At 40.8% G+C, this 27,729-nt stretch overlaps 1 protein-coding gene across 1 annotated transcript; it reads right to left on the bottom strand.

Annotated features, from left to right (window-relative positions):
* On the bottom strand, positions 1 to 26,228 carry TMEM47 (transmembrane protein 47). Its single transcript, XM_005431902.3, has 3 exons — positions 25,357 to 26,228; positions 11,506 to 11,646; positions 1 to 3,898 (listed from the first exon to the last, which is right to left on the bottom strand). Exons 1-3 carry the CDS (start codon positions 25,580 to 25,582, stop codon positions 3,720 to 3,722), a joined length of 546 nt encoding a protein of 181 aa, XP_005431959.1. The 5' UTR covers positions 25,583 to 26,228; the 3' UTR covers positions 1 to 3,719.
* Between the last annotated feature and the right edge of the window lie 1,501 nt (positions 26,229 to 27,729).

Below are 27,729 nucleotides of genomic sequence, written 5' to 3'. Positions count from 1 at the left end.
TTTGGTTAGTGTAACAATTCTTTTATTTCAGTTACTTTTTCACATAAAACTTTATGTAAGCTACAAAAATCGTGAATGCAGAAATGGTATTAAAACTGCAAACTTATAAGTTTTGATTAAAAAAAAAGAAGTGTCTTTCACTGCTAACAATGACCATTTAAAATGAATCGTATGTTGATGGATTAATTTAATAAACTTACCATACACTTCTCAAAAATAAATAAAGGAAAACGTCAGAAAACCCAATACCATCAACAACATGAAGCATTTAGTTGTCTTTTTTTTTTTCTTTTAAAGACAGAAATTAAATTTCTAGGCACAGTTTGAGGCATTATAGAGGACACAGAGGCAATAGGTTAGTGTGCACTGAGCTGTACAAAAATACAGTCTGAATAAATTACATTGCTAGCCATAAGATTAGACTTCACTTACCAGTCAGTTCATCGCATGTTTAATAATATACAGTTACATGCTAATCCATATATATCATTTATATTTCAAACACATAGGTCTCTCTATATTTGTTTTTAAAATTTACAAAAGCTAAACGAAGTTGTGCAAGAAATCCAGAAGAGGTGCTAGGTACTTGTCAGCACCGGACGGTATACTTTAAGCTTAAAAAATACAAATAACTAGCCCTGCTTGCAAGTTTGCTATACATATATATATTTAATCGCATATATTTGGAAGAAAAACAACGCATTTGTTGAGTGAAAGAATCATCCTCCCAGTGAGATAAAGCCAAACAACAGAAATAATGGGGGCATGACACAAGTACAACGTACAAAATGATTGATTTGTCATACATACACTCAAGACACAGGTATGCATCCTTTTTGTGGCTAGAAAAAAAAAAAAACCCCAAAGCAAAAAACACCCCCCAAACAACAGCATAATGTTCTATTTACTTTTAGTCTGAGAAACAGACTGCTTACTAAAATTGGCAATGGTAAGGGGGGGGAGGGGAAATCAGAAACTGCAGTAGCAATGTAAGCTGAAGGCAGGTACCTAAACCCATATGCTAGATGCCCAAATGCAAAGGACCCGAGGAGTCCGAGAGATGGGTCCTAATAGACTTCATTATCTTCAAAAGGAAAAGCAGGTGTTGAGACTGAAAATCAGATCTCTGACTCAAATATGAAGAACCTTGTCTTTAGGCATTCACATCTCTAAATTTTTTTTGCCTGAATGCCTTTCATATTAACAGTCTGGTGACTTTCAGAGCGCATGCCGTTAATTTGCACAGGCCTTAGGCCTGACAGTTGTGTTCACTCAAACTCTACATAAAGAAAAATGATTTGATAAATTAGTGGATACGATATGGGTTCAGCACTGTACCTTCTTGTCAGCATAGGTAAATTGCCACACAATATCAGCACCAGAACATCGTCCTCCTAGAAAAGTACAGACATCATCTCACAGTGGGCTTCTCTAGCTAACCTAATTCCCATGCCAAAATACCACGTTCTCCATGCTGCTAAATAAAACCAGAACTACACAGCTGTTTAGAAAGATACAGAGTTAACTATCTACTGAATATCCACCTTAAGACAGTCTCAGGAAAAAATGCAACAACTAAACAAACAACAAAGTTACAAACGCTCTGCGGTACCTGTGAAACAAGTGGACATAATTTTTCCTCTCATCCTCTTTGTTCTCCAGGCATTGCCATACAATCCCTTCCAAGTCAAGCTATCATTTTGCTCCACCTAATCTAAATAATCACCACTGGCCCTGGAATCTACCCACCTAATCTAATTAATCACCACTGATACGGAACAGTTTGCCATACTAGTAAAAATTTAACTCCAGAGAGCCCTACAGTTTTGTAAACTGTCTCCATACATCAGCAACACTTTCACAACAACCTCCTCAAAAGGCAGCTGTGTGGTCACACAGTCACTGGAGAACCTCTGTGACCTGCAAACTGTGGCACAAGCATTAACACTGTAGACGCGGTCTTAACTTTGAGTAACTCAGCAGTCTTTTCCGTGGAACCAGCAAAACCATTGGTGTAGAGGTGGATGTGCAACCCCAGCATATCTGCTTTTGCAGAGGTCCACATAGAATATATTTTTAATTTCTCCGTTAAAAAAAATAGTTATTTCTAAAGAGTAGAATTGTATAAAAATATGTTCATAATTAATTGAAACTATCCAAATAAGCAAATTGTAAACAAAAATAAAAGTGATCCCGATTAAATTCATGTGAAAGTTCTTCCTACTTTATCTTGGATTTCATTGCATAAGTACAGGCTTGGGATGTTTTAAGTGGGAAACGTACTAAGCAAGGAGTAATTAGATGTACATAATCATCAGCCAGTCCATTATAAACTCAGCTTTTAAAAACAAGAGATTACCTCCTGAAGTGCTAATGTTTCAATATGGACATGATGGGGTCTCAGCTGTATTCTTGATGATCAGAGACACTCACAACCTAACTAGATTTTTAGAAAAAGGCATTTTGTTTCTTTGCAACAGCCTTAGAAAAGATTTTTTTTTAGTAAGTATTAGACTATACGTGGAATAGCAAGTAGTTATTTTGTCCAGTTCTACGTTAACTTGACGTGAACTTCTAAGCATTTCCCATAACACAGAGTCTGTACAAGGGCACATACAGAAGACAAACCATTTTACGTTTATTCTGTAACATCAACCAAAAGTGGGGTACCAATCCAATGCTTTCAAGAATGTGTACAAAGTTAGTATTTTAACCACTGCATCACAGCTCATACTACAATTTTAAGACAAATCATCTCTCTCTCTCTCTGCATTTATATTTGTATTATATATATTCATTTATACTAACAAATACCTTTCAAAAATATAACTGAACTTGTTCCATATGCACTCTTTTCATGATGATGTTCAGAGGTTAAATGAGTGCTCAGGACAACTGCAATTCATTCAATTCATACATTTTAGATGCCTCATGGACAGATAAGATTTTTTTCTGCTACCCCTTATCTCTATCCTCCCAGCAAAATAGTCAGACCCCAGACAACTTCCAACTACACAGTCAGAAGCACATGTCTCCAGGTTTGGACTTCCTTCAACAATCTGTTACAGCTGGCACAGTGATGTTAATTACCAATTCATGAAATCCTGCGTGACTGGTGGCTTGGTTTTTTGTTTTTTGCCTTTTTAAAATTTTTTTATTATTCTCCCAGAAGACTGTTGAATGCAGATATTAGACAAGTCATTAACCAGTTACATTCACTGCCCTCAACACAGTCACTTACAACTAATTCCTTAAGAGCTTTTTTCGAGCGAGTAACGAGGGGCCAACACAGCCTATTATACAAGATGCCATTGCCTGCTTATCAGACATCTGAATCCTCTATGATACAGGGAAACTTCTAAATGGACCCTATGCCAGCTGCTCCCCTGAAGGCAATAGCAGATGCTGGCATTGCATTCTCATTCCAACTAGTTTTCTCACAATGATCGCCGTCACGTAGATCCTTTTGCTTGTTGTCAGGAAAAATGAAGCTTATGTATCAGCAGCTTGCAGCATCTGCCTATGTATGATCAGCAATCTTAAGTGTTTGCAGTTCTTTTAAATGGTTGTAAAAGCTGGTTATAGTGTTCACACCCAAAAGGCAAAGGCTATTTTATCAACAGAGCAGACTGTTTGGTGCTCCACAAGTGTTCTAAAAAAACTGTGAGTTAGAAAAGATGGAGTAATCCTTTTGTTATTTTTCTTTTTATTAAATGATTCTAGTAATAGTCTTCATAGTTCTTAGGGTTCAGGCAATAAAGAATGGCACCCCCAAATGAAAATATAGTTGCACCCCAAGCCAGGCCATAGCCCCAGTTGAACTCATGGTATATTTTCAAGCTGACCGTTTCAATGAACTTGATTGGATAAAGGACTAAGCTGCACACCTGAAGAACAACTGAAAAAAAAAAAAGAAAAAAGAAAAAAGTCAGAAGAAGCCTTAATTCATTTCCATAAAACAAGGAAAACATCACATTACTGAAATTCACATTTTAAATGCTCTCGGTGCATTTTTAGCTTGTAAGTACTGCTCTTTTTTTTTTTTTTTTTTTTTAAAAAAAAAAAAAAAAGATCACCTTCATTTCATTCACAGAGAACACAGCAGTTCTTAGATATTCCCTGGCTGATAAACAAATGTTATTCCTATGGTATAATGATGATCCTTCAGATGTCCATGAAACTAACAGTGAAAGCAATCTTTTCCCAATTCTTTTCTCTCTCTCCCTTGTATTTTAGTTTGTAGTCATTATTTCTTCCATAATAACAAAACTAACATCAATTGTTCTATCGCTATTATAAATAAGTCAGAACAAGAAGCAAGAACAAACAAATATTAAGAAATATAGCTCAGAATCAAATCATTTACTTAGCCTAGAAATAATTCATTGTAGTAGGCAATACATATTTATGTTCAGTAGACACTCACTGAATTACATATTTCATATGAATTATTGTGTACTGTAATCAGAATTAATGATATTGTTACACAGAATACCAAGGAATCTATAAAGTTTGATCAGCCACTAAACTTCCAACTGGCAAAACATTGCCTTGCATTATGAATTTAGGGGGTGGGTCAGAAATGCTTCATGATGAAAAAAAGCTAATAAAACAGATAAATCCAATGCAGTAAGAAACTTAAAAATTATTACTTTCTACAGCACTCTCTCAGACAGCCAGATCTCCTGCAGCCTGATCCACATGTCTGCAGTGGAATTCAGCAAACCTGTTAATTATTGTGCTACATCAAAAAAAAACCCACATACAGTAACCTGAAAGGGAAAATACACAGATGAAGAAGCCAAATTTTCACAAGAAGATTTCAGTTTCATCAGCAGCCATTCTCCTTTAAATTCAGGAGCAGCGTTAACATCAAATTGGGACAACAGTTTCCAAGGTAAGCAGGTGAAAATTAAGCTGGTTTGAAGACAAGAACAAGCTGTATGATGTAATGATTCTAGGCCTCTAGTTCTGGCATTCACAAAAGACTAAACATCACAGGGACGTACAAAACATCATTTTTACCCCTTAAACACATGAGACAGCCTTATCACTATGCTCCTTTCCAGCATTTAAGATGAGCAGTTTTTAAAGACTTCAACACACGACTGCCTCTGCAAACTACCCTGGCACCCTGATCACAGGCAGGTGGGCAAATCCACCCAGTTAAGCACACGCTTAAGTATTTGCAGGCTTGAGACATACTCTGATGAAAGTTCAATGGTATGCAATATAATGCCGTAACAACTACTTTCTTTAACATTAACTGGGTCATTTTTCACCATTTATTAGGTACTGTAAGAAGAACAAACACTATTTATTATAAGAATTCTTACAAAGCCAGTACTAATATAAAATGCCACTGGGTAACAGAGGAAAGACTGCTTTGGACTACAGAGGCCCTTCTGAAATTACACTGAGAAATTACAGGAAAATAAAATAATGTTAATCATATTCTCCTATTGCTTGAACACTTTGCACACTCAGAATTTTTCTTTTGCCTTTTCTTTCCCACACACGCTCTTTGGTGTTGTCAAACTGGCACTTTTCATTAGCCCTGGTGACTAATGCTCACCTGTCCTCTGGATGGGACTGGTACCGGGAGATGATTTCCAATGTTCATTACAATCTTGGTGACAACACTTTACCAAACCCTCAGTGGAAGTTTCTCCCCACCCCCACCCCACCTCTTTAGCCTACAGACTAGTCTTTGGACTCTTGCTTGAGACTGCAAATCTGATAAATGTTTGGATAGTGGATTTTCTGACATGGATACCAAAATCCACAAGATTTTTTTAACCCTAAAGTTATTGAAGTGTTACTTTGTGTTATTCCATTTTAATATAATTTTTGTCTGTCAGCTCATAAAACACTGCAACACTGCAGAAATTTTGACAGGTATGCAGTGGAAGCACCTACTCTTAGGAAAAGATTATGCCTTCCAATTCTGTATAATGAGAGCATCATTATACCCAAAACTGCCTGAATATATGCTCAGGTTTCAGACACATCTTTAGGACCATTCAAAGTTAAAAAGGATTTCCCAAGGTGAATGGAAACATGCAAGGTTTTTAGTGGCTTCCTGAACTGGGGATGCAGCATCTCTGCTGAGTCAGTACAGGAACCGCTCTGTGTGTGCATGCGCATCAAGTGCCAACCAAGGAAGCTCTCCACCTTCCCTCAATCCAACACATGAAGTATGCTGAATTTTAATCTGCAGATCAGACTTGCCAAAATAAAACAAAAAAGTTGTTATTTTTGAAAATGGTCACGTTGATAAAGCAGCAACACCCACAACAGGTATTTTAGATATTTTTATAGTGAGGGTTTCCTGCTTTTGCTACTACTTGTCCAGCTACACTACTGTAAAACTCCAAAAGTGCTGGCAGCAACTGGACAGTGGAAACAGCCACACTGCATAACACTGTCATCACTTCCCGCTATTTTTGCCTCCTATCATTCTTTCTCCCTGTAGAGTGGGAAGAGACTTGTGTGGCCTAGAAACAACAGTTAGTGAAGTTATGAAAAATGACCAGTATGACCCAAAAAGATGTTAAGACCCATGCTGCCAACTACTGAAACGCTTCCAATGAATTTAAATGAACTAACTCTGTGCTATGTTGACATACTTATGGGAAGTGTAAGCTCTTATCCTTTCCTGTAGAAAAAAAAAAGGCTGCAAAAGGAATCTTAAAAAAATATATTCCACTTCAAAATGCTATTCAAAACAAACTAGTTACCTCAAACTAGATTATTCACTTCAGGTTTAGACCCATTTTTATGACTAGCACTATGATGCTTGCAAGACGATTGCACAGGAACAGGAATACTAGTTTTATTCCATTTACATGAAATACATACAGTTATATGTACCCACCATATTAAACATGCAGAAATCACAGCAAATGCTTTAAAACTAGGAACATATAATTACAGTCATCTTTTTATCTTGTTCAAATGTTTGAGTATAACAGTTTTGCCATCAAAAAAAGACTTATGGTGTGCCTTTCCAATTGGTCTGTATTTGAAAATGGTGGTGCTGACTAGTAAGTTCTGTATTTCTGTTCTCTACACCAGCACTCCTGATTGTTCACATGAGTAAAGCACTTCATTTATAACGAATGGGTGTTGCAGTTTATAAGATTAACACACATGCAACTGCTCTCTAGGAAGTATTTTTGTACTTAATACAACCTGTGCAATTAATTGGAAAGCAGCATGAAGAGAAAGGAGGTCCATGACAATTTTTAAAATATTGCTAGCTCAAGAACAGACCACCCTGCTATACAGGAAGACCAGAAATTTCAGCAGGAGGTCCAGCTGGCCAAATGGGGAGTTTCTCAATGAATGTGCAAGAAAGGGGCATAAACCTGCAGGAAACAAGGATAGACTGACAGGAGTATAAAAGCACTATTTTGATACTTAGATACAAAATCAGGAAGGCTGAAGCCCAGCTGGAGCCCACCATCAAGCATGTACGTTAGTTGCAAAATGAAGTTCAGCAAATATATTCATACAATGATAGACAGGAAAGCCAGTCTAGTGACAGATGATGCAAGTGATGCCTTCTCCAAGACCTCTCAGTGACACGGTTTGGGAAGGTGTCAGCAGTGCAGGAACAATTCAGAGATGACTCAGAGTTGCATCCATAACTATGGAGACAGACAAGATTGATCCAAGGGTGATGTAAGAGTTGGCTAATGTAATTCTGAGCCCCCTTTCATCTATGAAAAATCACAGGGATTGGAAGATATTCAGATGACTGGGAAAATGTTAATATTGTGTCCATCTTTAAAAAGTCTAGAAGTCCACAGAATTATAGGCTGGTCAGCCTCAACTCAGTCCCTGGAGTACATCTTCTTGGAAGTCCACCTCCAAGCACATGCAGAACAAAGTAGCAATCAGATTCACCAACCAAAGGACAAGGGTCCAGAGGACTGCCAAGATAATCAGAATCCTGAAGCAAATTATCCTTAAGAGAGGATGAGGGAGCTATGTTTGTTTAGACTTATGAAGAGGTGACTAAGGACCAATTTCAAACCAGCCTACAGTTACCTGAAAATGTAGCTGCAATGACGACAGAAAAAAAAAACCCAACCTCTTCTGTATATTGCCAGGCAATGTAAGATAATGGCAAATAACACAAAACTCAGTTTAAGAGATTCAGGTTGGACATCCGGAAAGAAAAATATATTATAAGGAGGGTAGTACGGCACCAGGACAACATGTCTGAGAGGCTGTGGAATCTTCATCCTTGGAATTCTTCAAGACTGGTCCAGGCAAAGCTGCAGCTGATTGACCTAGTGTTAGCGATTGTCCTGCCTCAACAAGAAGGTTGGACTACATGACCTACAGAGTAGCTTTCCTATCAATAGTTCTTTGATGCTGTGACTCTTTTTGACCGCCCTGTAGCAACTTGCATTACATCCTACTGAAGTCAGTCCTACTTTTTCAGACTATTCCATGAATTTCTCAAAATCAAATTCTGTCTTCCAATTATCTGCATTTTTTTTCTAGCTTCACTGTAAAATTTGACAAACAGATTTTTATTCTATCTTCCACATCATTATGAAAATAGGTAATAGCACAGAACTCAGGACGCAGTCCAGCCAGACTGTGCTATGACTCTGTCAGAACAGAAAGATACATCCTCTAAGGATTCTCCAAATATTATCTGCCATAATTTTTTTTACTCTCTCTCGTAATACTTTCACTTAGCCACTGTTTCCCTAGCTTACATGTAAAAGCATCCTGTGAAAAGGGTTAAAAAGCTTACTAACCTCAACAGGTTATTCTTTTAAACATTGTTAAAATTGTTAAAACATAGCCCCAGAACGCAAACAACTTTTACATTATCTTCTTAATTTTCTTTAATGGACTTTCAGCAAATACACTTTCTCTGTCTATCTTTAAATTAAGACTCAGTTAGCACTCAGTTATCAGCCAACTGTATCATGAGACTCATACATTGACAAGTTTGTGAACTTTTGCTTTGAGGATACAGCTTTCAGGGCCAGTTTGGTTCATGAGCACTGAAGATACCCCAGCAAGCATGTAAGCTAGTGAACCCCACTAGACCAAACAGCTGGGAAGAGCTGTATGAGCCAAGGTGGCTCCACACAAGAGTGTTCTGCAACTGTCTCTCTGTAGGCTCCACATTCTTCCATCACCTAAGGTATTCCTGCTTCTCTCCCCGTTATACAGAACCGACAGTATGCATTTTAAACACATTCACATCTGTTGATCACTTGCTGGCTTATTCTCAGTAGCTAGGTTGAATTATTTTTTTTTGTCTCTGCTTTCTTATCTCTTCTAGTCTTAGTCAATCTTTTTCCTCACCTACAGATTTTGCCAACTGAACCCTGAAGCCAAGGAAAAAAAAAAGATAAAAAGAATAAAAACTAGAAAAAAAAATATGCCTAGAGCCAATTGTTTGGACTTTAAAGTGCCTGGATACTACTTTCCCATTTTGTTCTTTCTCCCACACAGCAATGTTTTCTACCTGACACCCACACAGATCAGTAAATGTCTCTGGGCAATTCATCCTGTGTCCTTCTTCCAGAGGCAGCTGGTAGACTCCTAACCAGAGTCATACAGAATATTTGCTCTTGTTGACAGATTCACAGGTCATGGTGGGATTTATCCTCAAAGATCTTCTGTGAAATCCACAGGTGAAGGTTTGAATCCACGGGCAGTTGCACAAGGCAAAAATTCCAGTGCTGCAATCTTAACTTTCCCCTCTTCAGTAGGGGATTCTTTCCATAATTCTTTCAAGATATGCCAGTCCATACTCACCTCTAAAAATAGCTGACATCAACGATAAAATCTGTAGGAAATGACACTAACAATGTCAGCATCAAATCCCAAAAGGATTCTCCTCAGATTTGCCAGATAATGAAGAAGAATGGGGCAGGCTGTCTTGGCCTCATCATCTCTCTTCTTCCTATATGCTTCAGTTCATGGCTATTTCAAATGCACGTGCGCACACACACACAGAGGCAAAGGAAAGAGGTGAACACCACTCATGAGCTAAAGCACCAATATATTTCCCTTTTTGATGCAAGTAAGCATTAAATCCCCCCTACCCCAAATCTTTTGTAATTTTCTGCAGAAGAGAATAGATTAAGCTTTATGCAAAACAGCAGGACTTGGGGAAATTTTTTCTTGGGGAAAGTTGTGGGTTTTTTAGTACAAAGTTAACTATATACTAAATAAGCAATATGGCAAGATAGGCAGCGTATGGCTGAATAATTACTAAGTTACTACATAATGTTATGAGAAATTAAGTCAAAAGCCAAATAAGAAACCACTACAGAAATTCAGTAATCCCATTTCCTTCAAAGTTAACTGCCCAGCACGCTTTATAATCTCAGATATATTACTACATTTTAAAGTAACGGCATCAGTGCCTTTATTCATTCAACCAAGCAAGCAACGAGACACACAGAACAAGAAGATATGATTTCCACTCAGGAAATCTGATCCTAGGTTGCATTCATTTCCTAAAAGCAAATGAAATATAACCTACCCATACCTCTTGAGCAAATAAAAGTGCATCTTGAAGTGCTGCGGCTCAATCAAGGTAAGGTTAGCAGCAGAGGGCAGCAGGAGCCTTCCCCGGAGCTCTACTCTTGTTTCTGAATACCCTGCAAATTCTGCACTCTTTTCATATCCTTGTAAGTGGCTTTTTTTAATACATCACAAAGACTAGGTTCTATTGTCCTCTTCATTATGGGCTATCAGAAGGGGTTAAAGCAGCTGGCTCCAATGCAGATACCAGTGACAGGATGGAGGTAAAACCATGCTTAGTGAATCTCAGGGGAACTGGGAACATGCTAAGCCCCAAAACACCAGAATGTACAAAAGGAAATTATTTGATATTGTAAATGTACCTCACTGGATCAGTCTTATGGACAATTCAGATTCATAGGTCTCCTTTAAGATTCTGTGATAATTTACACAAGCTGTTCCGTTTTCATGTTTTTAAAACCAGATAGGGACTACATGGTGACAACATGTTAAGTTAATAACTAAGTAAGCAAGCTGACACAATGAAATTAATTCCTCATGGCACAGGGGCATATATAAACACCTTGAGCATAATCCTATTTGGGCACTGTTTTTCCTGTTTTAAAATTGTAAAAGAAAGAACGTTAAAATAACAGAAATGGCTTTGCATGAAGAATAAAACCGGGGACATTAAGCAGTACAAAGTCACAGATTAAAAATGGTACTTTGAGATTTATCCCCTGTAGTTTCCCCTGCTGCATGTACTTCACAAAACAATAAATATAATGCAAATAAATGTTTATGAACTAAGAATAGCATGACTGCAAAAATAATCAACGCCATGCAGAACACCAGTATCCTAAAAAACTTCACCAGAATTAACACAGAAGTAAACCAAATGCCTCTGAATTAGTATGCAGAACAAGGCATGTCTTCCTTCACAAAAGTGAAGCTGCTCCCATGAAATTTTTGGGATGGTGCTGGCAATCCGCTTACCTGCAGCAAAGAGCATGACTGCAACTGGTCTGTAGAACCGCCTCCGAGATCCCACGCAGATAGAGATCAACCCAACCAGGAAAGCTATGAGAATAATGGCAGCACCACCCAACAGCAAAGCAAGAGTAGCTATCTGCCAGTCTAGGGGGGGAAAAAAAGAGAGGGGAAAAAAGGAGCAATACAATTTCAGTAAAACAAGCCCACAGGCCTGACAGAAACAGCAGAATATGAGGAACATACAGGCTGCACCAAGGCTCAGGCAAGTAAACAGCTGTGCTTTGGGTTTCTTTTCTCCTCATTAGCGAAACACCTTTATACAACAGATGCAACTCAGGAGCAAAGTGCCACAACCTGCCACACTTTTTCAAGGCTTAGTTGGCCTCATTGGGATTTTGGCTCCAGTAAGACTGAATAATTTGGTCCCCTATTTTTTGTCCAATTTAGAATGAGAAATTGAGGCCGGGTCAGGATTAGCTAGTGCACGTTAGCTGAACCCCAGTCTGTTGTAACTTTCTCACACAGGACAGTGCAAGTCAGACATCTGCTTGAGCTGATTAGGGTGTCATATGAAGGGAAATGCATGGAGGTTCACCATATACACTTGTCACTTGGGAGCTACCAAGGCCACGTAATATGAATAGCAAAACAAAAATAAAAGGAGATGCTCAAAGAAATAATAATCATTAAAAAAATTTCAACAGTGAAAAAAAAAAAAAAAAAGGTGGAGGTCAAGCCCTTATAAAGGCAGTAACGATCAGTAGATGCAGACCGAGTCAAATCTGAAGTCCATTTTAAAACATTTTATCCTAAAGTGCCAGTTTTTCTTTTCTTCCCCCAAAAGCAACTTCTGGATTTGACCCAGAGTATTTTCTAGTTATTTTCATACATAATGGATGCAATTATAAAAAACATCCTTGCAGTCTTAAATCACATAAAACAAGAAACATTTGCAAGCTGATAGCTATCATGGGTCTATACAAGTTCTAACTGAAGAGCTTCTATAGGTTTTAGAAAGGCATGGGCTTTGCCCTGTCTCTGCAAAACAGTATGTAAGACCTTCTCTCTGTCCAATAACAGGCATCAAGAAAAAGAATCAGATCACTATTTACTGTTTAGTACTACTATTTAGTAGTCCAAGGAAAATTATCTAAAATCAGCTTGTGGGAAAAGGACCTATGTATGCAATGCATCTCTCATCACTTTGAGAATGCTATAGCACTCATATGATATTCAGAATAAAATGTCCAAACGCATTTCATAGTTCAAAGGAAATAAGCATAATCATTTCAAAAATAAATTTTGAGATCTCAAGGTTACTAAAATAGGAACAACAAAAATCCACATTCTCTTCTTGTAAAAAGCAAAAGTCCATGTTTTTTAAAACAGTACATCCAGTTTCAAGAGGGATCTAATCTGCTGAAGATACCAGCAGTGCAGCTGTGGGGTTTGGGAATGGAAGGCTGGCAGCTATTATCACCAAAAAGCCTTCATATACTATATGAAAAAGGATGAAGGAGATTAAAAGAAGAAAGTGAATAGAGAAGCTATAAAAGCATTGCTAAAAAAGGCATGTTTGTGCAAGTACACACATTTATTTTCATTCTTTTTAGAAATCCAGACATGTTGTTTACTTATGTTTTAATTACTAAGTACTCAACCTTCCAAGGTATTTCACCTCGTTTCCTTACTAGACTAAAACCCACGGCTGGAAACAATCTCTCATTCTCCTACCATCAGCACGCAATCTGTAATGTCAGTTTGCTGTGTGTCCCACTGCTTTACTATTATTGGGATGGAAATACGATTTTAGTTATGGATGGGAGTGTTATGAAGAGTGCTTTTTAATGTTGACATGATCCTTCAGAAACACCAAGTTGTTAGTGTACTGATGATTTAGAAAGTATTCTTCCAATATCAGAGTGCATTACAGATATAAAATACAGAAATAAATAAACAGAATGAACCACTTTGGAACAACATGAAAGGAATCCTTGCACTAGAAAACTACGCAGATACAAAGACTAGACACATAAATCCATATCGTCCCAAAGTTAAAAGCCATAAAAAATTGGCAAAATAAATCAAAGTGCCAGATGGGAAATCTCAGAAACTAAGATTTTTGAAAGCCACTGCAAATAATAAAATATTAAATGTTATCTTTTTATTGATCAGATGCCAAAGTCTAATGCAAACAAAAGGTGTGCAACACTGGAGAAGCAACTAAATGGAGGAAAAAAAAATAAAAAAAATAGTATCCTATTGCTTGCCAAAACCACATTGGCAAGACCACCAAACAACTGAAAGTAAGTAAGGCAAAAATGACATAAACACAGGGTTAGAATACAGTTTAACTTCCAGGACTGATATATCTGTGCATTTTGGAAAGGTTAAAAAATAAACTCCCTTACTATAGTACTGATGTAGGAGGTAAAACGACAAATGAATGTTGGAAGACACCTACACTCCCAACTAAAAAACAACTGACTTAGTTAAACAAAATTGATTTCCTGAGTAAAAGAACCTACTCTGTGATGCTGACAGCAGGACAAAACTGAGACCCTTAATGCTGCTCACTACTAGCTGAGAATTGGGTATTGAATGTTGTGCTCTGGGCCACAACGTCTGGAACTGCCTCTATTTTAGCTCCAGCCTCCACTCCCAGGAGCATACAATGCTACCAGACTTTGCCTCAAGCTGCAGCTGAGAGGGATTCTGGTTAAAGAAAATCACGAAGGTCAGACATGAGTGCACAAAGAATACTGGACTGAATTTTCCTATATTGACTACCATGGAAATTACGTGTCTAAATCTTGTCATCTCAGAAAAACCTTAACTTGCAAGTCTGGTGACAAAATGAAGCTTATGTTGGATTAAGAAAGTAAAATCTTCTGCATTGGCCTTCTACTTAAGAACAATTATTTTTTAAGAAAAAAATCCAGGCCACTGGACTTTATACGAAAGAAAAAGAAACATCCAAAGATTGAATCACTACCTCTGAAGAAAGAACACCCTGTAAGTTAGATAGCTACAACAATGTAACCACATACAGCAAAGGCAGATTTCTACAACAAAAATCTGTAGCGCTCCTCAGACTACCCAGGAGTGATTTATAACACACCACATCAAAATGGGAACAGCAGATTGTTACATAGTGTTACTGGTACACAGAACACAAACATCAAAAGCCTACTTTAGAGCATCCAAAATATGCTTGCACCATTTCTAGGCACGCAGAAATCTTGCAAATAAGTTACTATACTGAGTTCAGGAGCCTCAGCAGTACAGTGAGACTGCTTGTTCTCACAGAGATAGAAACATGCATAAACATGAGCAAAACAGGACCTTATAGACGATGATTATTAGTTTCCTGGATTTAAAACACAATTTGGTTACACTTCAAGAATGCACATCAGTATTTTTCACTGCACATTGCTACAGTTTATTTATATTACATATCTACTACCTAAGAAAAAGTTCGGAACTAGTAAAATTGCACTCCCGCAAATCTTAATACATTTTTAGATTTTAAAAAGCACTGTGATCTCACAGTCATGCCCAATTTAAGTTGTTTTGTTGGTTTATAACTGTAGACTCAACAGAAAGCATAACTTTAGATTTTTTCAGTGTTCCCCCATATTAGCAATATATTAAGAATTACACTGAAAATGCCACCTATCCCTTCCAAACAACTAGAATTAACATATTTTTGACAATCATTAAGTAACTTGAGGCAGATTTCTTAAAAGAAGCCTCACTTAATGTACACTGGTTTTAGGTCTGAAAATCCAAACATGTTTTTGCATTGCACAAGAAGCATGACAATGTCTATAAGCATGGGAAATATATACTGCAGTTCTGACAGTGATGATAGTGTTTGCTTAGTTTTTATTATAACAATCTGCCTATTAGTTTAGGAATGTGGATTGCAATATGTGGAAATTATATAAATACGAACGTAGGTACTCAACACATATTTGGTGTAAAATTTATTAAAATTACCATCTTCAGTTAAAAAAACCCAACAAAACAACAACAACAAAAAAAAGCAAACAACCCCCCAAACCATGATGATAATGTTTCTTTTCAGCTAATTCTTCATACATAAGTCAGTGTCTTTTTTTAAGGATAGCTTGATCTCATTGCCCTTTGGAAATTCAGCCTGTTCTTTAATGATAACAGAAGCACAATGTGTTAATTGCACACTGAAATGTGTGACTCTCCTCCCTTCTTCCCCCCAAATGAAATGACCTGGGGCTTTAAGTGGTATATTCATTTTTAATTAAGAATAGCTATCTGCTCTATTTCTTGGGCAAAATAAAATCAGGAAAAGCCATAAAAGGAGAAAACATCTCACAGTTCTGAAATGTTTAAAAACTAGGTAATTTTTTAACATGAGAATAAGTAACACAAAAGGCAAGCGCTGTCATAGATTTCATGTTTTCAGCAAGTTCCCCCCAAAATAAATATTTTATCTACACGGTATTCTACAGCAAAACAAGCGATGGACATAAAAACATACTGTGGAATATGTGAAACATTTGTGTGTAGGGCTCTTTCAGATAATGCAAGTGAACTGAATTAATCTCTTAAGAAACAATCAAGTATTCCTTTCTTTCATACAATGGTCCTCTACAGAGTCCTCTTCCCACAGAGGCTGAAGTAAGAAAAGGCATGCAGTGTTACATGATGAAGGTAATTCTAGCCACCTTCTAGCATTAAACAGAACCTTGGCAAGAAAACACAACCCTCTTAGTTAAGTTCTTCTGATTCATTGCAAAGCTTCCACTTACCACGTACCTGCTCTCAGCCAATATCCTTAGAAATTGTAATATAGCATTTAAATTCGAGAATAATGAATTTGAAAGAACATGTCAAGTAAAGCATAAAAAGTTGAGGCACCCACACATAAGAAATTAAATATAACCCAGTGAATGTCATAACAATCAACTAAGATGGCTACAGATATTCCTAATTGATTCATATTCAAAACCATTTTAAAGTTTATAAACACTCATCAACTTAGCCATCAGATAGCCCACAAAAAAGCATAGTGACTATATAAAAACATGAAGGTAGAATCTAGTTTCTAGAAGTGCATTTGTCACACAATCAGTAAGATTTCCTCTTTCTTCAGCACGCTCAGATTCACAGGTGTCTGTGGAAGGCCAAGCTCCACTGAATTCAGGGAAAATACAGAGGTGAAATTAGTAGTGCAGTGTCCATTAGATTCTCACATAAGATTATTCCATGGAGAAGTCAGTGCTTTGGAACCTCACCTGAGCCTTAAAGATGGGGTTTAAGGAGCTGCTCAGATGAAGGGAATATTGGCTAAAGCTGGGAAACCCAGTGTCCATAAGTTACTCAGTCCATACTCCTCTGTTCTTGTACAGTCAGCACCACAAATCTGAGACTCTGTAGCATACACTTCTGCAAACTGCAGAGAAGCTCTTCCTAGCAAGACCTATACCAAACCTCCAGTAAGTTGCTCTAGCCACAGCTTTCCACACTGGAGTCTCGTACAAAAATTGCAATGAACAAACATTTTCTGGTCATTGTCAGTTTGCATATATGCTTATTACTGCTGGCTGCTGCACAGACATACTCTGGCTTTTACATTTTCTTTTTATTTTTACGGATTGAGAAAAAGATTTTTCTGAAGTATGAATATTACTTGTGCACGTGGATCCTCAAGTCACTTACGACACTTAAAAAGCATTACCTAAGCTCTGGGAACCAGACAGTTGTGGCTGAATGCATAATTTCCTTAAGACATAATTCAAACACTCTACGCCAAGGCTTTCTTCTGAAAGCCATGAATTTGAACACATGCAATTACTATGTGACATCACAAGTATGTTAAAAAGAAGCTGTTTGTGGTAGAGACAAAACTATTTTCTGCTGCTTCTTCAACAGATTTACGTATTGAGCTTTCCCTAAGAAACTGGTCTTCATCCACACAAAACAGCACGTGGGACAAAGCCCTTGATAAACCAAATCTTGCACAACACAGGTAGGCTTAAGAGTGAGGCATTCCCATACCTCTAATTCCCCAGGATTTGGACAACACCCACACAGAATTTTGAGCATTTTATACTGGGTGCCAAAATCTCTGAATGCATCCCTAAGGAGCCCCTGCTCCACATAAGGCATCAGTCACTTTCTATTTACTGTACCAGACACAGGATGATTTAGTGTTCCTGACGCGCTGAGTGGAGAGTCATTTAGAGCCAGTCAAAGAAAAGAGAATGAGCACAGGGATGTGTGCAAAAAACCCCAGCTAACTGAGGCAAACCCAGGTACGCCTGTGCCTTGCTGAGAAGCAGAACGCTAATGGTAATGATGGCAGCTGACTAATGAAGGAGGAAAGGCAGGTTGCCGCCTTAGCTGCAGTATACCAGGGGCCAGAGGGCTCCTCAGGAACTGCAACATCTTTGCTTCCCAGCTCCAGCCTCGAACCTCTGCTCCCATTTCCCAGAAGAATCTCTTAACCACAAGGGTAGACTGAAACCGCTCTCCTCCTCCATTTGCTAAACCTGTAATGGGAAGAGACAAGCAGGAGATCTGTGAGGTCTGTGAACAAACAGGTACAAGGGAATCCAAATCCAAATCCAAGTCTTGCTTTGAAGTGCCTCTTACCTAACCGGTCCCTTCCAGCCTTCTCGTGCTGTTTATGCACCTTTCCACTGACAAACAAAAACGCTGAGCGTTACTTTAAGGCAGCCCAGATTCAGGGCTTTCTCACCTTTGAGGGAAAACATTCTTAACAGTCACTTACAGAGTTGCATCCCTCTCACCTAGGCTCCTCCTATGGACTTCCTTTTCTCCACAGCAAGATAACCATGATCAGAGGGAAAGAGGCCAGCTCCATTCCAGGCAAGGTAACATCCTGCTGGCAGGATGCTCCAGGCAGTAGGTGTTCCACCACCACCACAGCCCAGGAAGGACGCAGTGGAATAATTAGGCAGCTATTGTGCAGACTCCGCTCACTTTTCAATGACAAGCAGAGCTCCCCTGCCTTCCACCCGAAGGTGCCACTGAGCATGCAGGAGACTGACTGGTCCCCAGAGAAGTGAGCAGCACACAAGACAGAAATGGTCTCAATTTGCCAGGATGGTCTCTACAGCACTTTTGCATAAAATACAGACTGCGTTAATCTGCCTGATGTCTCCATTTCAGCTGCTCTGTTCATCAGACCATGTGCAGCCCTGAGACTGCTAGACTCAAACTTTCTGTGCGCTTCCATACCACTGCAAGTTTTATCTCCCCTCCCTACAGGAGATCACACTGAACAACAAAAGCAATAAAAATATGGTAAGCAACTCTGCTGTTGTGCAAAGACAACTGATTTTGCAAGACAACTAGACGGCCTAAAGCCTGAGGGGGTTACAAATGTATAAGCAACTTGAAACATAGCAGGTGCTTGCTCATCTGCCCATTGACACATGTCTCCTGAAGATTAAAGCTTACACTCCCTATTTATACAAAACACATACACTTTGGGGGGGGGGGGGGGGGGGGGGGGGGGGAGGTGTACAGAATCACAAAATCATTTAGGTTGGAAAAGACAGCTGCTCTCTGAGCCATGGCCTGCCTTTATTTCTAAAATCACAGAGTAAAATCCTTTAAATGCAGTGTGACTTCAAATAAAAGAGTTAAGTGGTACCATTATGTAGATCTTTATTTTATTATTTAAAGGCAACATGCATTGCACATCACTTTTGCCAACAGAGGACTTCAAGACAAGCACAGCATTACAGAAAATCATGTAATCTATAATTCATTCACAGAATAGTACAGCATGTACTCAGGCATTTCTTCCATTGAATACACAGCATTCTTCTGAGATTAGCTCACTACTATGGCATTTAATTATTGGATATTCATTCATTCAACAACAACAACAACAACAACAAAAAAAAAAAAACCAAACACAAAACACACACACCCACAACTCTAAGAACCTCACAAAACCCTGGAAATCTTAGAATTATGTCATTAGGAGCAAAGTGTGGGAGATGTGTTACACACGCTTTTCAAGAAAAGCTCACCTTTTCTGGCCTCTTCTATATATACTACTACATTTTAGTAGTCTGAAGAAGGAATAAGTAAACTTCACATTGGAACAGGAATGTAATTATTTCCCACAGTTACTGATGTTCTTCAAGCACACTGGCAATCTTTTCCAATTTTCAAAACTCATTCCATTGTTCCTTGAGAAAAACAATTAGCATTTAAAATAGTTCCAGGAGCACTTCCCATCAAAATGATAGCCTTTATATTATAGAACTGAAACAAGTAAAAACATACAAAGCAATACAGCTGGACAGACTTCACCCCACCTCCTGCTTGTTACCTTGAATCTTACGTGGTCATCTTTGGCCACGGATCAGTAACAGAGGCAAGGTTACCCTCTATGTGATTCTAAATATAAAATCTCATCAAATATTTAAGCTACATATATTATCCCTAACCCAAGCAACATCTTTTAACTTACTGGTGCAAGACTTCTTTATTTAATAAACAAAACTTGAGGCAACAGGATACATAACTGATTTAAAAATTGCAATGAACAACAGCAGTAGCAATAACCCATTATGGCTAAAAGTCTAGCCTGTTGTTTTGTTGTTGGGTTTTGGTTTTTTTGGGTTTTTTTTTGATAAGGCGTGTGGTGCTCTTGACCTAATCAGATAAACTCACACACACTTTCAGGTATTACACACAAATGTGCTGTAACCATGTCTCTTAGCTGCTTGGAGAAGAGTGTCTAAAATGGTAGCCTCCGTCATACTAAAAGGTCCAGGCTACCTAAACAGGAAGGAGCCTTAGATCTACTGCTCCCACAGAGCATGGCCTTGGGAAGTCTGAGACTAAAATAACTGGTTCCATTTGTAAAAGATGGCGAATACCTTAAAATATTCTATCTGGGGCTACCATAAGGGGTAGTTCACAAATTCAAGGCAATTTGAACACACTGAAGGAACCAGGTAGACATCAGGCATAAACAGAGTATCAGTCATCATAGAATCACAGAATAATTTAGGTTGGGAAAGACCTCTGGAGGTCATCTAGTCCATCTCCCCATGGAAAGCAGGGCCAATCTCCAAGTCAAACTCAACTTCAAAGTTAGCTCAGCTTGCTCAGGTTCTTAAGATGCAGAGTCTGAAGTACTATTGCTTTTGATTGTAAATCCACCTTTCGATAAAGTGTTGGGGATTACTATTAAATAGAGTAATATGCAAAATGACAGACTACAGTTTTCAAAACCAGAAGGAATGTTTTATTAATTCCTCCTTCCATTGCATAAGCCACTTTCTTTAGATTTAGTAAAATTGCATTCGTTCTTATGTTATTTTACAGCAAACTTAACAGCCTCCCTGAGCTTTTTACAAATATGTGTCAACATCAACTCTGAGCAATGATCCAGATCTTCTAATGAGGAAGCTGCTTTTGAGCTAGCAATTTCCCCTTGGAACAATTCCTTATATTCAAAACAAGCAGAAACCACCCAAGACTACTGAACCATGTCAATTCAGATATCTGCATCTAATGTATAATTAAAGGTTAAACCCCTTCAAGTGCTATTGAGTGAGCAGTCTCTGATGCTTTACAAATTAGAACAGGATCATAAGCACAAAACTAGACTCAAGTTGTATTACTGCACTATGTTGTAAGTTAAAGCTTTCTTTATGGTTTGTTCACCACTATGTTTAAACAAATACAGAGAACCTGTTGCACTTATTTCCCTGAGAATGTTTTGTCTTTCAAACATTCATCAAAAATTCTTAAAGAGAACTCAACATTACATAAATAAATATACATGTTGTTAAGTAAGAAAGACATATATCCCTGTTCACCAGAATAAATACATTTAATTGGTATGAAACCATTCAAATGTATTTTTATATACACTGTTTTCACAATATACTGAAATGTTGCAAAGCAGCCATTGTTTTCTATGAATAGCATATACATATTGAAGCCAAAATACACGTTTACCTGCAGATCAGATTTGATGGGACCATTTATGTCTTCCACATCATATTTTTGTATTTTTGATTTAAAGAACTAGAATGGCTGAGGTCCATTGCAGGAATTCAAATTTACTGTTATTAATTCTGTGGGAAGAAAACAACTACCTGTACAGGTACAGACAACCAGGCAGTTGTACATAAGATGCATCTAGTTTTAGGCAGATGCTGTGATAGAAATAAATACTCATACCTAATTCTTAACTCCTGATAAATCTGTAAATGAACCATCAAAAGTTAGACATAATCCACTTCAAATGAAGTATAAAACCAAATATTTTTTTAAAGACAGCAAAGGAACACTCTCAACCCCCTAAGTTTTTTCATTTTAGTTTAGCACATGAGTAAAATACAGCTGACTTAAAGATGACTTGTGCATTAGCCAAGTAAAGCTTTGATCATAGAAAATAATTTTATGCCCAGATAGCTGCTAAAACTGTAAAGCAGCATTGCTGGATCTCAAGATTTTATCATGAAGCTTTCCATACTGGCAACTGTGTTAGTTTTTCAGCTCCTGAAGTTGCTGTTACTGAGAATTTTAGAAGGGGAGATGAGGTATATGCAACAATACCTTTCTAGCTCCTGCAATTACAGGGGGGCAAAACTGAACCGATGATTTACATAGACCCTAAAGACTCAAAAAGAAGAAAAGCAAATTAAGATATTTTATAATCTTCAGATGTCAAAAAATTAATTTGACTCACTATTTTACGTACTTGAAGCATGGATATTGTGAATTACTTACACAACTTTAAAAGCCGTTTGAGAGCAAAGGATTGCTTGCAAGCTATTAAGAAAAAGCCCTCAAAGCAGTGAGTGAATGAATGCAAGCACACATACTCCAAGCAACAGCAACACTTGGTGAAAACTGAGGTATTATTTCCTGCTATAACAGCCAATGTAATCATGCTCTGTACATTTCCTTCTGCTCTCCACTACTAAGTTGCCCTTTTGATAGCAGTGAGGGGTCCTACATCTAATTACAACAAAGGTTTTTAATTAAACCTCAAATATGCTTTAACAGCTTCTAGCATGAGATTGCCCTTGATGGTGCCACTTGAGGTGCTCTCCTTCAAGGGATGATGAAGTAAATCTCTTAAAACCATGGATGAAGATGCCTTTTTCCTGTGTGTACTAGTGCTTTTCACAGCTAGCCAGCTACAAAGCTGCTTGCACCGGTATCAAGCTAAAAGAGCTTTCCCTGTGGGAGCTCTCCACTGTCTCCAAAATATACCACTTGCTAGATTCTCAGTGCGGGAGGAAAGTGCACTTGAAATATTAAGGCAAGCACACAAAATGGTCTCAAATAGAGCCCAATCCAGCTTGGCGAACTTACTGGTAGCCTTCCTATTGACTTTAATGGAAATTGTAACACACTAGCAGAAGGCAAAGGCAGAACAGTACAGTTTCTCGTATTTCAGGTCTCCTCAGTGTGCAGCATTGTGCCAAACACAAGGTAAGTGAAGGGTTTATTCCAGTCACCTCAAGTAAAATGATCGTTTACTTCTTCCCAGTAGCTTGTGAAACCTGGCTCCACTAGACTGGAAAGTATGTGGGGAAAATGAGTAAAGCTAATTCAAGGAACCTGAATAAAACTGGACAGACAGGAATTCTTGCACAGGATAAAAGAAAGCACGAGGAGAGGCCAAGTTTTCAACATGCAGCATCCAACAAAACTACATTTCATTCCTATCCATCCTCACCTATTCATCTTCCACCTTCCCATAAACAGACAGGTGACCAATAAAGCGATGAGAGAGATGAGTGTCCTTTTATGCTGTTCCATAAGCTGTCCTACTTTTCTTTAACGCACTTGTGTGTGCGTGTGTGTGTGTATACATGCATGCGTGCTGGGGAGATGGATTGAGGGGGGAGTCCAATAAATCATGCATGGAGGTGGGAGGGGACTTGAAGCAGGTTCTCATTCAAGCCATCTGAAAAGTCTTTCTGCAATCAAGGGGATACTATTTCAGGAGACAGGGAGAAGGGGCAAAGGATTCACGTTGCTAAGGAGACACTTAGAAGCTGACATTCCTACATAAATTTCCATTTATACTGGGGAAGGAAAAGAAAGCTCTCCAAAGTTTGTGTAGATACCCTGGTAACTGATTGAAACTGACATTTCTTTACAATTTGTTTTGGCATTACATGATTTAAAACAAACCCCCAAACAACCTGCAAATATTACTCCACACAATGACAAGAAAAAAAATAAATAGTCACAGCAGCAAAGGAACCTGTGCAATTTCTACTGAAGCAGCGACTAGTTGTTTCCCAGAACCTATACAAGGATTTCTGAGAAGCAAGGAAAAAGGAAAGCACCTAGAATACACAGTCAGCCCCTTGCCTTCCCTTCTTTTTCAAAACAAACATATTGTGCCTGGATTTACCTCGTTAAAAAAAAATACCTTGTCCTTGGATTTACCTTGATTTATCTTGTCTTGTACCTGGATTTACCCAACCGGAGAGCACAGCGATCCAAATGGATGGTTTAGCAATGCAAGTGTGTGTGTCAGGAGGACAGGGATGCAGATAAAAATGGGCTGGGGGTGTGGGAAGAGGCTGGCTTCATTTGTCAGTGTTTCTATTGGGACTCCAGAAGTTGCTATTAGGCATAAAGTAAATAACCCATGAAAACCAAAACAATTATGGTTCTAAAAAAGCAATTTATTGAAAAATATTCAACAGGCAGCTTGTTTATATCATTCACAACCTGGTTTTTAAATACTCCAAGCAACAGTGAAATGGCATTAAAAAAAATATTTTAAAAATCTGTGACCAAAGACCTAGAAAGCGGAAGAATGAATGAGCATCAGAAATCAAAACAGGGAGTGTGGCAAGAAGGCGAAGGAGTATGAAAGCCGATGGGAAGATCGGCACCTGCTAGAGGAAAGACACACACACAAGCACAGCCAGGGGGATGGAGAGCCAGAGCCCAGGCATCCTCACTCGGGACAAAACAGCAATCGGTTTTGGTTTAGGCAGCCCCAACTTTCCCAGACTAGTGGCTTCGGGGGGTGGAATTGGAAGACACTTGATTCCCAACAGCTTTTCACTGTATGAGAATAGCTGCCGCACAGAAAAATAATCAAAACTAGTCCGAACTCGGGATCTCTCGTGGAAACACAAAGGCAGACAGAAAATCAGTCCCCCCTCTCGCTCGCAGAAGCCCACCTCGCGTCTGCGCTGCACCCCCGACCACCCGGCAGGCGGAGGGACGCGCCGCGCGCGGGCTGCCCCCTCCAGCACGCCCTGGGCACAGGGGCCGCCGCCGCCCTCGCCCCGAGCCGCCAGGCGGGGGGATGCGGGGCCGGGGCCGCGCAGCGCGGGGGGCAACCACCGGGCCCGGGGAGACAGGGAGGAGGAGGAGGAGGAGGAGGAGGAAGATGGGGAGGGACGCCGCGGCTGGGGAAGGCGAGGGGTGCGGAGGGCGGGAGGACAAAGGTGCCGGAGACTCCCGCGGCGGCGGCCGGAGCCGGGAGCCGGGGCGGCAGCGGGCGAGGCGGGGAGCGCGGAGGGGCAGCGGGGGGCGGCGGGGCAGGGCCCAGGGCACCGCTCCGGAGGAGACAAGGGCGAAGGAGAGGTGGCTCGGGGGGTGCTGGCAGGGCAGCCGGGGCGCGGGGCGGGGGTCTGCCTCGGTGCCCGGGGGGCAGCCGGGGAGCGGGAGGAGGCCGAGGTGGGGGACACGGCAGGAAGGGACGAAGGAGGGACGGGGCAGGGACCAGGCTGGGGGCGGCTGCGCGGCGGGGGTGCCGCCGGCGGAGGGGAGCGGAGCTGGGGGGTTGGGGGTGCCGGGGCAGGCCCCGGGGCAGCCGTGTCTCACCGCTGTGCAGCGTCGACTCGCAGAGCCAGCTGTCCAAGTTGCCGGGCTTGCGGCAGGACTCCCAGAGGGACAGGTAGTACTGGTGGTCCGCCGTCACCCAGGCGGGGCTCAGCACGGCTCCCAGGTCCAGGCACAGCGCCAGAAAGATGCACACCAGCCCCACGAGCTTCAGCGGGGTCAGCACCGAGACGCGCACCTCCTCCATGCCGCTGCCGGCCGAAGCCATGGGGCCCGAGGGGAAAAGCGGAGGAGGAAGAGGACGCGCTGCAGCCGGCCCCGAGGGGAACGGGAGCGAGAGCCCAGCTCCGCGCAGAAGGGGCGGCAAGAGGCAGAAGCAGCGCGACCAGCGCTGACTAACGGCGGGGAGAGGCTCTCGCCGGCAGCGGGCAGCGCCGCTCCCTCCCTCGCCGCGCTCCCGCCCCGGTGTATCAGGTGCAGCAGCTCCCCCTAGCCCCTCCGGCGCCGCCCGGCCCGGCCCGGCGCGCTCCTCCCCCTGCCCGCCCCTGCCGGGGGAGGTGGCGGCCGCGGCCCGGCCCGCGCTCCCCCGGGGAAGGGGCGGGAGCTGCCGCGCCGTGCGGCGGGGGCCCTGCCGGCTCCGCCCCGCCCCGCCGGGCCGAACTTCGCGGAACTTCACCCCCGCCGCAGGCCACGCCGGCCGCCGCTCGCCGGGTCCCCCGAGCGGCCTGACCCCAGCGGCCCGGACCGACTCGGCCGTGCCGCCGCCCTGGGCCGCGCCGCGGGGGCGGGAGGGGGCTCCGGTGCGCCCGGCCGGCCCCTGGTCGTGCGCGGTGTGACCCCGCGCCGGTGGCCGGGCGTCACGCCGGGAAGCGCCGGGCGTCCCGGGCCGGGAGGGCCGCGGGGGCTCGGCAACACGGCCCCGCCCGCCCCTCCCAGCTCCGCCGGAACGCGCCGCGACGGGGAGAGGGGAGAAACGCGAGGCGGCCTGGGGTGCGGGGGCAGCGGTGACTGACCTTGATTCGCTCGCTGAAGTGACATTTACATCGCCAGTTACGGGTGGGAGATTTAAAAAATAATTCGGCCTTTCGTTGTTTGTGCACGGACGTACTTGCAACTCCGCTTCCCTCTCCCGGCAGTGGCGTTTCTGATCCCAAACTAAATCTTAAGGAAGAATAAGCACTTGCCTGGTTTTAATTTAATCTCTGTTTATTTTGCTTAATTAGCATGTTAGATAATAGTAGCGAGCGTGTCACGGGCAAATGTTTTGTTAGTTAGTGAGCACGGGCACAAGTGTAACTCCCCCACCAAAGCAGCTTTCCCTCCCAAGACAGAAACGCACACTGACACCAAGATACAGGATAATGTCCATTAAGGATTATTAAACAAGGAGAGGAGGCAGATTCAACCGACAGATTAACAGTAAGTGCTGCTGCTTTCACTTGAGGGAAAAAATGAGAAAAATCAAGCCAGGAAAGCCATCATCTAGTGAAGAAATGGAAAAATCCATCTGTTCAATAATATCTCTATTAATATAATTTAGCTCCCCCCCCCCCCCCCCCCCACCCCCGCTTCAGTTCTCTTCAGTTCTCTTTCTCGGATCCTGATCTTTCTTCTAACTATAGGAATGTTCTCATTACTTTCAAAAGGTGCAGGATTAAGTTCTAATATTTACACAACTTTCTTCCAAGTTCCATTTCACTCCATTCATACTCCTTTATGGCTGAAACAGAAAGAGAGAATATTATTTACATTGCAAACCCCTCGAAGCACAAACAGCTTTGCTCTTACAGCTGTTCAGAGGAGTTAGCACATGAAGTCTAGCCTTGGTTTCCCAGTGCTAGAGAACGCTTAATGTATCATGCAACAATTTCTCCTTAAGTACTTAGGGTGCCTCCTCTGTTAAAAACACAGTCGAAGCTCAGTGCCCTGACACTGTAGTAGGTGTATCGGAGAGCATATACAAACTCTGTGTTGTTAGCATCAATTAAGGTGTATTTCTAAGGGTTCTTAGCCATAGGTATCTGTGAATCAACTAGCACCAATCTGTCATTAATACTGAGTAAGAAATGCACTTCCTTGACCTGTTACTGCTTGAACTTTTAAGGAAATTGGGTGTTTGTGTTTAGGGTTTCGTGGGTTTTTTCGTTTTGTAGGTTTTTTAATGTCTGGTATTACTTCAGTAGGTGTGTACCAGATTGTGTTAGCCAATTAGTTTGAGTCATGATTCTATTGTCTCCCAATTGTAAATGTTAATTATTGGAAGAACATAGCAAATATAATTTAAAAAATCAGAAAGGATTTTAAAATTGTTAAAAAGCATAGGTGTACCAAGCTAAACACACTATCTTAAAACTGTATGAAATGCAGAATCGTGGTTCTGTTTTAGTATTTCATAAAAACGAGGAGAAAATGTCA

Source organism: Falco cherrug, chromosome 2 (assembly GCF_023634085.1).
Source record: "Falco cherrug isolate bFalChe1 chromosome 2, bFalChe1.pri, whole genome shotgun sequence".
NCBI lineage: Eukaryota > Metazoa > Chordata > Aves > Falconiformes > Falconidae > Falco > Falco cherrug.
The sequence above is the reverse complement of the archived record's forward strand: the minus strand, read 5'-3'. Positions and strand labels throughout refer to the sequence as shown.